This window comes from Aspergillus nomiae (genome assembly GCF_001204775.2).
Source record: "Aspergillus nomiae NRRL 13137 chromosome Unknown contig00058, whole genome shotgun sequence".
Classification (NCBI taxonomy): domain Eukaryota; kingdom Fungi; phylum Ascomycota; class Eurotiomycetes; order Eurotiales; family Aspergillaceae; genus Aspergillus; species Aspergillus nomiae.
Genome location: NW_015378113.1, coordinates 62252 through 77035, shown reverse-complemented (window position 1 = coordinate 77035; position 14784 = coordinate 62252). Strand labels below are relative to the sequence as shown.

The 14784-nt window shown below is 51.5% G+C and overlaps 5 protein-coding genes across 5 annotated transcripts; 3 read left to right on the top strand and 2 right to left on the bottom strand.

Annotated features, from left to right (window-relative positions):
- Window positions 1-2300: 2300 nt before the first annotated feature.
- Window positions 2301-4215, top strand: ANOM_004588 (glycoside hydrolase family 32 protein; the record flags this gene model as incomplete). The annotated part of the gene is made up of 2 exons (XM_015549845.1): window positions 2301-4045; window positions 4098-4215. The coding sequence occupies 2 exons, from the start codon at window positions 2301-2303 to the stop codon at window positions 4213-4215; spliced, it is 1863 nt and encodes a 620-aa protein (XP_015409158.1).
- A 908-nt stretch (window positions 4216-5123) lies between these two features.
- On the top strand, window positions 5124-6802 carry ANOM_004587 (sugar transporter; the record flags this gene model as incomplete). Its single annotated transcript, XM_015549844.1, has 2 exons — window positions 5124-5244; window positions 5313-6802. 2 exons carry the CDS (start codon window positions 5124-5126, stop codon window positions 6800-6802), a joined length of 1611 nt encoding a protein of 536 aa, XP_015409150.1.
- Window positions 6803-9062: 2260 nt separating this feature from the next.
- ANOM_004586 (putative C6 transcription factor) lies at window positions 9063-11705 on the top strand (the record flags this gene model as incomplete). Its single annotated transcript, XM_015549843.1, has 4 exons — window positions 9063-9224; window positions 9296-9384; window positions 9438-11416; window positions 11473-11705. The coding sequence occupies 4 exons, from the start codon at window positions 9063-9065 to the stop codon at window positions 11703-11705; spliced, it is 2463 nt and encodes an 820-aa protein (XP_015409157.1).
- Window positions 11706-11798: 93 nt separating this feature from the next.
- On the bottom strand, window positions 11799-13012 carry ANOM_004585 (NAD(P)-dependent alcohol dehydrogenase; the record flags this gene model as incomplete). Its single annotated transcript, XM_015549842.1, has 3 exons — window positions 11799-12758; window positions 12817-12945; window positions 12998-13012. 3 exons carry the CDS (start codon window positions 13010-13012, stop codon window positions 11799-11801), a joined length of 1104 nt encoding a protein of 367 aa, XP_015409155.1.
- A 517-nt stretch (window positions 13013-13529) lies between these two features.
- Window positions 13530-14588, bottom strand: ANOM_004584 (uncharacterized protein; the record flags this gene model as incomplete). The annotated part of the gene is made up of 3 exons (XM_015549841.1): window positions 13530-14044; window positions 14115-14295; window positions 14346-14588. Coding segments are annotated over 3 exons (837 nt in total), but the record flags the coding sequence as incomplete, so codon positions are not given.
- Between the last annotated feature and the right edge of the window lie 196 nt (window positions 14589-14784).

The following is a 14784-nucleotide window of genomic DNA, read 5'->3' as shown; positions in this document are numbered from 1 at the left end:
GACTGATATTGTATTCGCTGTTTACACCTTCGCGAAGACAAGGAAAGATTGAGGACAGCCTTACCGATGGTGGAGATTAATCAGCTCTCTGAAGAAGGACTGAAAACTTACTACTGGGAGGAATTTCGAATTCTATAAGAACCTTAGGATTGCAACACGGCATGGAACATAATCTTCTGGATTATGTTACAGTTTGCCAAGCCAAGTTCTGCTCTCAGGTCATAAAGACAAGTGTGGACATGTGGATGAACATTGGGCACACCGGAAGATACCAGGTCGATCATATTCTGGATTGTCCACCTTATACCTTGAAGACAGCGGGCGAGGTAGTATTGTTTCCCTTGTCGAATTTGCTACCACAAAGGCAGGTCAGCCATTTATTGGTGGACAAAGTAAAATTATTGAAGGCAGCCTTGTGGTTGAGCCGTGGGTATTGCCCCGGGGGAAATAGTATATGAGGTTCAAGTTGCCAGGAGTGGTACATTGTCAAGTTTGAACCTATAATGCGCGCTAGCTCGGAGGGCAAAGCCACATTAAATCGGAGTCCCGTTATTTTACGCGAAATGTTGGTACTGGAGATCAGATGGGTGCCAAGTAATTGCAATTGCACCCCGCAAGAGAAGTGCAATCTGGTTTCAAGATATTGAGAAATAGTTGGTCCTGGAGGCTAAGCATTTGAGGTATTATTGGTCGATATACCTAAGGGGATCAAGAGCTGGGATCATGAACCCCCCTGCGCAGTCAACATACAATATATCGTCACTTGAGATCCATCCCTGTAGCCTGCTCATGGGATAGGGCAAGCAATAGCTGCTTGGCATAAACTAGCCAATGTTACAGAAAATTGACAGGCTACTCATACAGTATCATCTAATCTCGTACTGTACGAAAAAGTATAGTGAGAATAATAAAGAGTCAGAGACAGACAAGGACTCCAGTCTTCCCATAGCCCAGAAAAACTAATCAATGTTCATTGTCTAGTTAATCCCTAAGGGGTAAAAATGCTTCCATAAGTTCCATTGTGTCTCTTAACTATACATCTTGTTTGTCCTTCCAGACATGGAAATATCAAGTGGTCTTCTCCATGAGGAAGTCATATGGGCTTTTGATAGTTTGAGTGGCCCTACCCTTGGCAATGAAAGAAGGTGAGCTCAAAAAAGATATCCCCACAGTCGGGCAAATTGTGGAGACTCAGAATAGGGCTAGTTTCTCCGAGTGCGTCTCATTGTGTATCAATCAAATGACGATCTTCAAACGACCCTTCTGGACCTAGGAAAGGAAGGATCATCAGCATGTATATGTATGCCTAGAATGAGAATGAGATCCGTCATCTGATTGCTAGGGGTCAACGGTTATAAGATAAGGGATATGAGAATAGTATATATGGGATTGTGGGATAGAAATTAAAATAGCTGCACAATGTATGGATATTTTTCGGTCTTCAAACGCAATGGATGTCAAGCATACTACTTTGCAAGTGTGGAAGACGGAGTTGATGCCCGAAGTGCCTAAAAGGGGAAAGTAGATCAAACAGTGCAAACAGCTCCTCACGTGCCGGGGATTTCGGCAGATGCCCTGAATACGATCATCCGAAGGGACATTTAGTTGCATGTATCCCTATGGATGACATGCAGATGTGGTTTGATAAATATACATACTATCGACGCCACAGTGGTCGGCCCGATCGTTCTTGATCAGACAGCCCCGCTGCATCTGACCATCAGCTCCCCCGCAACAATGCGACAATCGCGTGGTTCTCGTCCTGACGACAAGAAGCTTTCCCTCTTGGAGACACAGTCAGATGGGATGCTGGTAGCCTGGCACACCCCAAGATTTGTTGAGGAGCGTACCAAGATCTTTGATCCACTATTGCTCAGGAACAGGAAGGAAGAAAACCGCTTGGCGGCGCCATGATGTAGTTTGCGCCCCTCCTCAGTTACTACGATGGGAAAAGTTGTTTGCTTGGATCTCCAACTCTCGGGGAAATGGGGGATCCTCGGAGAATTGCGCACAATGTGTCCAACGTGCTCTTTTCATTGAAGAACGGTGTACGGAGCAAACAAGACACAGAGCATAGTTCTACCCCATAGATATGGTGGAATGGGGTGTTTCGCCGACATTATGGACGTTCTCCAGGGGCACTATTCCGCATGCGGCCCATATCTCATTTTATTCCCTCGGCCAACGACCGATAGCAAACAAGATGTAGTATGAATTGAAAATACTACTTAAATGCTAAATCTCCTCACCGACAGGGCTTCTGGAGCTTTGCCATCCATCCACTTCTCTAGCACGTCGCCATGAAGCTCTCCTCAACCGCGGGTGCTCTGGTCACCAGCCAGGCGGCCTACGCTGCCTCCGCTATCGATTATAATGCAGCCCCCCCAAACCTTTCAACTCTGGCCAATGGCTCTCTGTATGATACATGGAGACCTAGAGCTCATATTCTCCCACCAGCCGGCCGAATCGGCGACCCGTGTGCTCATTACACTGATCCCGACACCGGTCTCTTCCACGTTGGCTGGCTGCACAATGGCAGTGGTATCTCAGGTGCCACGACCGATGATCTGGTCAAATACCGTGATCTGAATCCTAATGGAGGCCAAATTATCATACCTGGTGGCAAGAACGACCCTGTAGCGGTCTTTGATGGCTTCGTATTCCCGAAGGGAATTGACGACAAGCCCACCCTTTTCTATACCTCCGTCTCGTCGCTTCCAATACATTGGTCGATCCCCTACCACCCTGGAGCCGAATCCCAATCCTTAGCCGTCACATCCAACGGCGGTCGCAATTTTACCAAACTTGATCGCCCACCGGTCATTCCCCTCCCTCCGTCGGACAGCAATGTGACCGCTTTCCGGGACCCCTTCGCTTTCCAAAGCCCGGAGTTGGACGCTGCCGCGCACAGTGCCCCGGGTACCTGGTACACCACCGTCTCTGGTGGTGTCCACGAACAGGGCCCTGGTCAGTTCCTCTATCGTCAAGACCAAAAGGAAATGAGCCTCGAAAACTGGGAGTATCTGGGCTTGTGGTGGCAGGAGAAGGTCAACAGCACTTGGGGGAACGGCGATTGGGCTGGAGGATGGGGTTTCAACTTCGAGACTGGTAACATCTTCAGCCTGAACGATGAAGGTTACAGCCTTGATGGCGAGATCTTCACAACCTTGGGCACTGAGGGTTCTGGAGCTCCTATTGTGTCCCAGGTGTCGTCCATTCACGATATGCTATGGGCTGCTGGCAACGTCTCTAACAACGGAAATATCACTTTCACACCAACCATGGCTGGTGTCTTAGACTGGGGTGCTTCTGGCTATGCTGCCGCTGGTCAGATTCTGCCTGCAACCTCCCAGGTGTCCACAAAGAGTGGCGCTCCCGATCGTTACATTTCGTTTGTCTGGCTCACTGGTGACCTGTTCGAGCAGGCCAAAGGGTTCCCACTTTCACAGCAAGACTGGGTTGGTACCCTTCTGCTTCCTCGTGAGCTTCACATCAAGACCATTTCCAACGTGGTTGACAATGAGCTTGCGCGGGAAAGCGGATCGTCCTGGCGTGTGGAGCGTGGGGAGTCTGGCATTGAACTGAAGACCCTGGGAATTGAAATTGCTCGGGAGACGCGTGAAGCTCTCATGTCTGGACCGAAGATCACTGAGCCGGAGCGTACATCGAAGGAGGCTGGCCTCGTGCCCTTCCAGGTCTCCCCGACTACCAAGTTCTATGTCCTGACTGCCAAGCTGTCCTTCCCTCGCTCTGCCCGTAACTCTGATCTCCAGGCTGGCTTCCAAGTGTTGTCATCTGACCTCGAAAACACCACTATTTACTATCAGTTCTCCAACGAATCGATCATCGTCGACCGCAGTAACACCAGTGCTGCAGCAAAGACCACTAATGGAATTGTCAGCACCAATGAGTCCGGACGCCTCCGGTTGTTCGATCTGCAGGGTGATACCCAGGAGATGGAGACTCTGGACCTTACGATCGTTGTGGACAACGCCGTCCTTGAGGTCTATGCCAATGGACGCTTTGCCCTGAGTACCTGGGCTCGGTATGTATTCTCTGAGGGCCGGCAACAAGGCATTGGCTAATAGTTTTCGCAGTTCCTGGTACAAGAACTCGACTGACATCAAGTTCTTCCACAACGGTGCGGGTGAAGTGACATTCAGCGATGTCACTGTCTCCGAGGGCCTTTTTGAAGCCTGGCCGGAGCGTGTTTAATGTAAGACAATAATGCGATGAGATGATGTAGGGGAGAAGGGTTGCTTGTATATATGAGCCAATTATCATAGAGGCAAAACCTGCACCTGAGTTAATAATTATACCACCTAGTCAGTTCCTCGTAATTGATCTGGTAGTGCATTTGATAAACCCTTTTTTACCGCATGCCATTGTTAAACCACCAGCGTTCGGATTTGTAGGCTGCCGATAGCCTCGGGAAGCCGAGTACACGCGACCCAGACAAACCTCCTGTCACTTGCCGCCGAAAGCCTGAATATCGTTTGAAAGGGTGCTTAGATACCAATTCTGTACTTCATTAAAGGACCCTTCCTACCCATCACCAGCTTTGGTACCCGACGACAAGCACCATGAAGATAAACTTACTCCGTAGGATCGTCTTGTTCGCCGAAGTATTCAAGTCAAGCCGTGCCGTCCGTCTACAAGCGTCATCTTCCACGACGGTGACTATGACGCGCACGTGAGCTAAAATAAAATCGCTCATAGATAGAACGATTGCCCCATCACCGGGCCGGCTGATCATTACGTTTATCTTGCCCCTGTTCCTCTTGCCTGGATGCCGGCGGAGTTGTATCTTGACCGGAACCGATGGTTGAAAGGTCAAGTTCCGGCGGAACCGAACACACTCAACCCCATGGGCAGACTTCTCCAGGTTTCGACTCCGGATTATGACCTTTATTTTGGACTAGTGCCTGGTAACAACCCACTCAAAGGGTCTCAATTGTGGGGCTACAATGACTGTGTGTTCTTGGGTTACACTTCCTTGGAGAGTGGAGATGGATATCCTGGGGTATGGTACGATTAGTATAAAACCACCGACATGTTCCCACGTGTAAGATAGCTGATTGTGTCCATATTGTTCAATTGCATCATATCATTCATGCACCGAAATGGCTAAGGGTAGATTCAGTCAGCCGTACTTTGGCTTGAAGGGAGGATGGTTGACATTCTGGGTAACCGTTGCTTGTGCAACGGACATGATGCTGTTCGGTTACGATCAGGGTGTTTTCGGTATGTTTCTTCTCTATTCTCTTTCCATTGCATCTAGGGCCTAACTGACGCCTCCTTCTCGGTTGCAGGTGGTGTCATCGTAACAAAAGACTTTCTTGATGTACTGCACCTTCACAACAACGCCAGTCTAGTGGGAACAGTCACGGCCATCTACGATGTCGGCTGTCTGGTCGGCGCCATAGCTGCCATGTATGTCGGAGAAAAATGGGGTCGCAAAAAAACCATCCTATGCGGAACGACAATCATGTCCATCGGCGCTGTTCTACAGACTGCAGCGTATGGTGTCCCTCAGATGATCGTCGGTCGAGTCGTAGCCGGTATTGGGAACGGTATTAACACGGCCACGGCTCCCGTGTGGCAGGGAGAGACTTCACAGATCAAGTGGAGAGGCAAGCTCGTTATCATTGAAATGATCCTCAACGTTGCCGGTTACTCATTATCCAATTGGATGACCTTCGGATTCTCCTTTGTGCCTGGGCCAGCGTCATGGCGGTTCCCACTTGCTTTCCAATTCGTCTTCATTTTTGTCCTTTATGCCACCGTGCCATGGCTGCCAGAGTCCCCTCGTTGGCTGATTGGCCACGACAAAACGGAGAATGCTCAGCAGATCATCGCCGATCTAGAGGACAAAGATGTCCACGATCCCCATGTCATCGCAGCGTATACCGAGATCATCACCGCGGTACAATATGAACGCGAACACGCCATCTCCTGGAGTCAGCTCCTGCGCGGGAAGACCGGAGACCAGGGCGGTACCTGCGTGATTCGCCGTCTTATACTGGGAGCCGGTGCACAAGCCATGCAGCAGCTGGCTGGTATCAACGTCACATCATACTACCTGCCCACGGTCTTGATGGAATCCGTGAAACTATCCGAGATGCTATCACGACTGCTTGCGGCCTGCAATTCCGTCTCATATCTGATCGCCAGCACGCTAGCCATCCCAAAGATCGATGGCTGGGGTCGACGCAAACTCATGATCTGGTGCGCCTTAGGTCAGGGCGTCTGCTACCTGATGATTACCGTCCTGCTCCGATTCAGCGAGAAGCCAGACTATCCACACCAGACGCAAGTGGCTGCAGCCGCGGTTGCCTTCTTCTTCTGCTACTACCTATTCTTCGGGTGCAGTTATCAGGGTATCGGATGGCTTCTGCCAGTCGAACTCAACTCGCTTAGCATGCGGACGAAGGGAGCTGCGCTTGGTACAGCCACAAACTGGGCGATGAATTTTATGGTCGTGGAGATTACCCCCATCGGGATCCAGAATCTGGGATGGAAGTTCTATATCATCTGGACCGTCTTCAACTTTTCTTTTATCCCTGTTGTCTACTTCTTCTATCCTGAGACTGCCAATCGTGCGTTAGAAGATATTGACGTTTTCTTCCGCGAGAATCACAGTATTTTCGTCAATGGGAACCCGGAAGCTATCAGCGTCGCTCGACCGACACGGTATATTGAGATGGAGAACGCTCTCAAAGACCAGAGTACCTCCATCTCAAAGGCGAAGCAGATGCTAAGTCATGATGAAGGACAGATTGAGTATCACGAGACTGTTTAGGTGGTTCCCTCGGGGTGTACCGTTGTATTGTTGCATGCTTCGCCATGTACCTGTGTTTTTAGCCTAGTTACAGAGTTGGTCAACGAATTTATGCAGTTCACGATTGCTTCAAGTCACTTCTTGCGAGTGCTCTAGGAAGTATAAACCTCATTGCTATAACGAACGGTGTTGCCTAGCATGTGATATTCACACACATCCCATGGTCTCTAGAAACGATATCCCCGTTCTGTAGTCTTCTACCATCCTGGGCAGAGTACTGGGGTTATGGTGTAACCCATATACTCAGAAAGCAAGCACAGTTCTTACCCAAGGTCAGCAGTGAAGAACGAGGCGCCTTGAGATGTGCCTATGAACAGACTACCTCACCTTAATCCTAATTTCCCAGCGGCAAGCATACTGTAGTATATACTAAGATGGTAAAAATCACTTCTCACTATTCCATGAATGTTTTGCATGCCTGGTAATTGCCCGTCCCGTCAAAAGTTTCCTAGCTACGATATTGATTATTCTGAACTTGTGGCCATGCCTTCGCCTCACTAAGCGCAATATCATCATATAAAGATAAATCCAATGGAAGGTCTCCAAATGAGTATCTGCAAGAGCCACATAGCGGAAGATTCATAATTAGTGAAACATCAGTTCTGTTATATTTTGTAGTACTGTATGAGTGATATTTCAACTTGGAATTTAGATCTCTTGAGCCGCGATAAGCGTTAAAATTGTAGGGGATGAATGCGCCGGCCCTTTTACGCCACTCTATCACCTTCCTTGGTCGGGGAATGTAATTGGGTTTTATCCGGGCCAATAACCCAGAATACCCTAGTCAAACTGAGCGTTGTATTCAACTCACTCAAGGACAGGGCTTCCAGGTCTACACGCAAAACACAACCCAGGGTATCTTCTGATGCCCGTACGCCCACACGAAAGCTATGGCGGCTAACCCGCCGATAGAGGAATATGTCAACACATTCCTGCGTATATAAGGGCGATCGAGATACTGGATGAAGCAACCCAACGTCGAATCTTACAGCTTCTCCATATTCTCCAAAAAGCGATACCTACTACCCAGGTACAAGGTTTGTACGTTAACGCACTGCAGGAACGGTTTTGCGAGAGCTAGAGTGTTAACTCCCTCAGGGCTCGATTCTATAAGGATAATGCCGGCTGAAATCGTGCCTTGCAAGCATTGCGGGAGTTTGGTCTCGGGCACTCAAGGGAAGTGTCCAGATTGTGGCAGATCGCCCCATTACTAGGTATACCATCATTGTCACTATATAAGCGGTGCATGAATGACAATTCCTCTCTCCGTTAGCGCATCACTCGATATGGCGGGAGGACGGTAGCATCCTCTCTCGAAGGGAAGGGCAACACACCCGCTCAGGGTAGTTAAAGTATCGTTTGCGCAGGGCGTGGAGTTCGAGTTGGCCATTAGCAGAAAAATAAGAGGTGCTATGGACAATGACTGTCCACTGAAGACCACTGTTAGCAACTGGTGAGACCTGAGACCACGTGAGCGACTGGTTCGTGGCGCAAATCTACTGGATCTCAGATGCTGTGTACCACCCAAGATGAACAAACCTTGGCGAGGGGAAGGGTGTCTATCGGTTGAATCTGTTCTGATTCTGCAGCATTGTTGCTGCGGAATATCCTACTTGCTGCGATCACATGTGCGCTCATAGCCCTGGATTCGCTGTGAGGCAACCTTTACATACCATAGCTCCAATGAATCTCTTCAGTATACTTTATTCCTCCTTATGCTTTGGATTATACATAGTTTCTGCGGGAGGCAAAGACAGCCGCTTAGGGCAAATTCCATCCTCCTAGAAATGCAGCCGTTCTTGCTTACCTAGTAGATATGGATGATTTACTGGCAGTCGTATTAGCCGATCAAGGTAGCTCAGTATGATTTAAACTGATAAATTTATTACGAGAATTATCCCGATAGAAGTACCATTCCTGTCAACCGATTATAACAAAATCTTACTTGTTCAGGGTTCGTGAAAGCAAGTTCGCAAAAAGAGACGAAACCAAGCTCGTATTGACTCGGAGGGAATCAAACTGAGAATAAGAAAAAATAAAATTAAAAAATAAAAAAGATTATTCAACATTGATCCAGATTGCAGAATACGAGAAAGGCAGTCGACCCATCGGCCAGCGTCTGGGCCGTGGAGGTTGGAAAGTGTGGGGAATAAATCAACCCAAAAATCGGACAAAAATCGCTCAATCTCCAAACATCATCCGACTCGTGCATAAACCCACCATGACTTCTGATCCCTCTTCAGTTGATGATCTAGGTGATCGTCGGCCAAGACCAGGATCAACCGACAGTCCACGGACAACAAGAAGCAGGAGACATCTATGGTCGTCGTTACCGACTCGGGTGAGCAGCGCCTGCGAACGATGCCGTCTCCATAAATCTCGGGTAAGCCGATTTTCCTGCTCGTTCTCGGCATTGGAGGGCCCTGCTAAAGACGACTGGGGGTGTTATGGCAGTGTGATCCTTTCCGACCGTGTACGCTCTGTGTCAGAGCCAATGTGGATTGCCAGGCTCTGCCGGCGCAACAGAAGGATGCGGTTCGAAGGTAAGTTAGTAGAATACCTTTCTCGGCTTCAGAGGGCTGATATGCGGGTGCAGCCGAGTGGCATCCCGACGTACCCTGAGGAATTCTCGGCGTCAGTCGAAACCCCCACGCATAGGCCCAGCCGAGCAGCCGCCGGATCGTGAGGACAGTCCTCGCCATGAGGTGGAAGCGCCGGACGCTAATGCGCCCGGTGCTGACTTCCTTCCGGCGGATGAGCACAGCGCCCGCTCAGCCATCGACTGCGGCGAGGCGGAGTCGGCCATGGGACTGGCGCGCAAGATCTGTGAACTGGGCAGTCAACACATCGACGAGCGAACGACATTTGCTATCCCAGGGTACCGAGCAAGTACCAGTGCGCCCGTCGCGCAGTCGGCCGTTGCGGGCCAACGGCTGCCCATCTCCTCGATCTTGGGCCAGCCGTTACCCATTGGGGAGTTGATGTATGAGTTGTTGGAGGAGTATTTCGATGCCATCCATTGGTTCTCCCTGGTGGTGTATGAACCGAAATTTCGCAGACGACTGCGTTCGATCGAAGATGGCTCGGCCTATCCATCCCAGAGGCCGTTTCTCTTGCTGCTGGCCGTCATGCTCGGAATGGCGGCCTGGTACCGATCACAACGGAATCGCGACGCCGAAGATACGAGGGAACATTGGCGACAATGGAGTTCCAATCTCATAAAGATCGTTGAAGCGAACCTGGTTGAACTGATGGACCAGCCTTCAGTGACAGCCGTGCAGACCTGCATCCTCCTGGGCTCGCATCATGTCTACCATGGCCGACCGAACCTCTCCTTCGCGCTCTTAGGCGCGACGATCAAAATGTCTCAAGCGCTGGGCATGCACCGCGAACCTGTCCAGGGCGAATTCGGAGACATCGAAGAAAGAAAGCGAGTGTGGTGGACGATCTACACATGGGACCGGTTTGCGTCCATCACCTACGGTCGGCCGTTGGGAATCAACGACAAGGACTGCAATCTCAGCATGCCGGCTGACATGTTAGAGAACCCATCCTTTACCACACCGGGATCCGGCGACGATAACCTGATATGTTATTCCGCGTACCAGCGCGAGTTAAACCGTCTCTACCTGATCGCATCCCCGGCGCTAGAAGCGGTATTCGGTTCGCGTACCTTTCGTACATCGCAACAGCTGACCGGAAATCCATATGCTTCTCTGGTCAAGCATGCCACTCAGGAGCTGCAAAGATGGCGAGCCTGCCTCCCAGCTCATCTCGCATTAGATCTCGAGCGAGACTATCATCCAGACGGCGAGCCCGGGTCGAGGGCGCACGCATTACAGTCCCTGTCACTCCAACTCACATATGACAACGTCCTCATCGTTCTCCATCGGCCACTGCTGGCACGACAAGTTGACCATCTCACCTCAACCACACGACCACCGCACGGTAGCAGCGACAGCGGTTCACCTGCATCCCATCCGGCCGCTGCATCCTCCGGCCACTCTACTCCAGGCCTCTCGTTCGAAGCACCATTCCCGACTGCACAAGCAGCCAGTTCAGACCTCTGGATGAACGCAGCGGTGCGAACCGCCCGTGTGACCGAAATGCCGGTGCTCGCCCAGCTCGCAACGGACAGCCACCTCGTCGCCTTCCTCGCCATCAACCTCTTCAACGCTGCCATCGTGCTGGTCGTGATGGCGCTCTCCGAACCCCTGTCCGATACAGCGCAGGTCGTCAAACGGACCATCACACGGATCCTGCGTCTCCAGGACCTCATCGGGACCCGATCAGCCCTGTCAAAGCAAAGTACCACGGTGCTAAAGAACGTGGTTACTATGCTCCTCCGGCGCGAGTCGGAGGTCATATTCGGGCCCATCACCGGGTTCCCCCAGAGACTTGGGCATCATGTCACGCAGGACCCGACCAGTCTCGGCCGCATGTCCGTTGAGGATACCCTGCGACTACCCCTTGATGGGACGATAGGTCTATCTGATCCAATAGTGGGCAATCATATCCGACCTGATCCAAGCCGGGCGGTTCGGCTGAACGAGAGCTTGACCACTGTTCATCATGGTAATTATCTTCTTTCGTGATTGCATAGTCCGATGCTAATGTTAAACCTTGGATAGTTCTACCACCTGGGAACGACCGCTCCGTCAATATTCTCTCCGGTGAAAGCCATCAGACCCATCAGCCGCCCGATGAAAACACCGAATCGCAGTTCGCCCTTCAGGTCCCGATGGACTATGGCTGGGACGGTGCTGGCGCTGTCCCCATGGGGGTGGAAGACCCTTATCTAGGGAATGGCGAAAGCGGCATGTATTGGTTATGGGATATGACATGGGACGGGATGGGCGTTTAAGGCATGAGCAGTTCTTTTGATTGATTTATTTACTTTTTACTGTACAGTTCTAAAGATCTATATCCACTGTATATCCCTCAAACCAACACACGACTATACTGAGGCCTGTTTGGCAACCTCGGGGTCGACGTCCGGCCCGTAAATCACACTCTTGATACCCCCCTTGCCAGCAACATGCTGGAACGCTTCCTCGACCTGCGAGAAAGAGAATTCATGGGTGACCAGCCCATCGACCCGGACCCGCCGCGAGTTCAGCAAGCCAACGGCCAGTTTGAAATCGCCGGGACCGTACCGGAAACTCCCCTTGAACGCAGCCTCCTTGTCACAGATTTGCCCAACGGGTAAGGACAGATTCGGTCTACCAAGTCCGACTTGCACAAAGGTTCCACCATGCGCCAGCGCATGAATACCACAGTTGATACAGGGCTCAGCCCCCGAAGCATCAAGGACAACATTGGCACCATCGCTTAGCCCAGCTGTGGCTGCTAGGGCATCGGCGTTTAACTCGGGGGACTTCTCCGCGCTCATCTGGTAGGTGTGTGTGGCGCCGTACTGCCGTGCCGACTGGAGTCGAGCAGCCACGATGTCCACGGCAACGACCGTCGACGCACCGAACGCGCTCGCAACGGCGCAACAAAGCAGTCCAACCGGCCCGGCGCCGAACACAATGACCGACTTATCCTGTAGATCGCCTGCTAGTCGACATCCGTGCACCGCGACCCCGAGCGGTTCGACCAGCGCGCCGTCGCGCAGCGAGATGTGTGCCGGCAACTTGTAGCAGCATTCAACCGGTACGCGGTAGTATGTAGACAGCGTTCCGTCATAGGGAGGGGTTGCGGCAAAACGCATGTCCTTACACAGGTTATACCGACCACTGCGACATGGGCTGCAAGTGTTGCAAGCGATTCCGGGCTCGATCGCGACGCGGTCGCCAACTTCAATGCCGGATGCTTTGGCGCCGCGGGAGACCACTATGCCGGAGGACTCGTGGCCGAGAATTATGGGGCTCTCAACAACATAGCGGCCGATGCGACCGTGTTGCCAGTAGTGGACCTGTTCCTCGGTCAGTTATTGTTGGGGTTGAGGGTGGCTGGATGTATGCGCTGCTTACATCGGAGCCACAGAGACCGGTGGCGACCACTCGCACTATCACATCTCGATCAGATTCTAAGGAAGGGATCTCTCTATCTTCATAGTAAAATGAACCGCCAGGGCGAAGTACGGATGCTTTGTTGACTGTCTGTGAGAGTGGTCAGCGGATGGAAGACGATCAAGATTGATCATCAACATACGGGATCTGTAGACATCTTGCTCCTTAACCTCCAAGCACTGTCTTCGGAAATGAATTTGTGAGGATGAGAAATCAAGGATTGAATTGCGTGGTTTTCTCTCGCTGAAGGAGCTGGTTGAAATAAGTAGGATGTACTTCGGCTTGATCACGGTTCCGGCGGAACATCCACCTTGGCCTTCAATCATTTCGGTTCCGGTCTCAAAGCTCCAGCTTGGTACCTGCGGGGTTGTGGGGAAATGGAGAACGTAACATAGTGTGCGCTTTATTTTTGAGCTTCAATTCCTCCCGCGGATCCTTTACTTGGTTGGTGTATGCCTACCTTCTTTTCACTGTGCATAGAATGGGACCTTCTCGGCCCGATGAGGCAAAGCGACCTGTTCAAGCTCAGACTCGGATTGCCGACTATTCGTCTCGGCAGTACTAACTCTAGCTCTTTTATTTGAACGAGCGAGTTGATGTTCCTCGATGTTGCTTGTCGACGTCGCGTCGGACAGCATCATACTGGCCAATGTTCTCAAAGACGCGGCGAAGTACCATCAAACCATGACGTTAGGCCATTTCATTCTATTATAGTGTTTATCATACAACTTTTGATATAGGGACAGCCCATCTAAGCCTTGGTGTAACGCAGGTAAGGCTTCAGCTCACGGACCTCACCGAACTTCTTCCTCGCATCCTCGGTCGACACGGAGGGGGGCACGATCACGTCCTCTCCGACCGTCCAGTCGATGGGGGTCGCGATGCCCTTCTTATCTGCAGTCTGCAGAGCGTCAATGACACGCAGCACCTCGGCGGAGTTTCTGCCAGTCGAGGCCGGGTAGAGCATAGTCAGACGGATCTTCTTAGCGGGGTCGATGATGAAAACGGCGCGGATGGTGAAGGGAATGCCCTTCTCGGCAATGTTGTCAAGGTCCCGCTGGTCGATCATGTCATAGAGGAAAGCGACTTTACGGTCGGGATCGGCGATGATGGGGAATTGCACGGTGGTGTTGCCGACCTCGTTGATGTCTTTCACCCATTCGCCGTGGGAGTCAAGCTTGTCGGCACTCTGTAGGCAAAAGGTCGCATTGGTCAGTCCGATGACCTTTAGCATCGCGTAGTATACACGTCTAGCTCACCAGTCCAATCATCTTGACACCGCGCTGGTCAAATTCACCCTTCAACCTGGCAAAGCGCCCAGCTCGGTGGTGCAGACGGGGGTGAAGTCGGCGGGGTGGGAGAAGAGGATAGCCCAGTTGTCGCCGATGAACTCGTGGAAATCGATCTCGCCATGGGTGGTCTGGGCCTTGAAGTTCGGAGCTATGCCCGTGGTCAACTATGAAACTTCATTGAATCACGCCCATCCATACCGGTGGAACCGAGACGCAGTCGGGGCTGCTCTTGGGGAATGTTGGAGACGAAACGGCGAGCGATAGGCTGCGCCAGAGGCTGTACGCGGGGAAGCTTGGACGCGAGGGAGACCCTGGGGAGGGCAGCCGCCCGGGGAAGGGCCGTCAATGCTCGGAATCCGGCACGAGGAAGGATGGAAGCCATTGTGACAGGCGGAATTTGGAGTCGAGAGGGTCAATTGAGGTTGAAGTTGAAAAGACTGTCTTGAACTGGTTGGTATGGAAGCGAATGGCCGATTGCGTGATTGCGTCAGTGCAGATCCCCAGACTATCCCCTTTTCGGTCGGACTTGGCAGGTGGTTGTTTGCCTCAGGCACTGACGATAATGCTTAGTGGTGCCTCTGTATAGAAATGGGTTGTAGGAATCTGTGAGATACCGACTATAACAAACTATAACAGT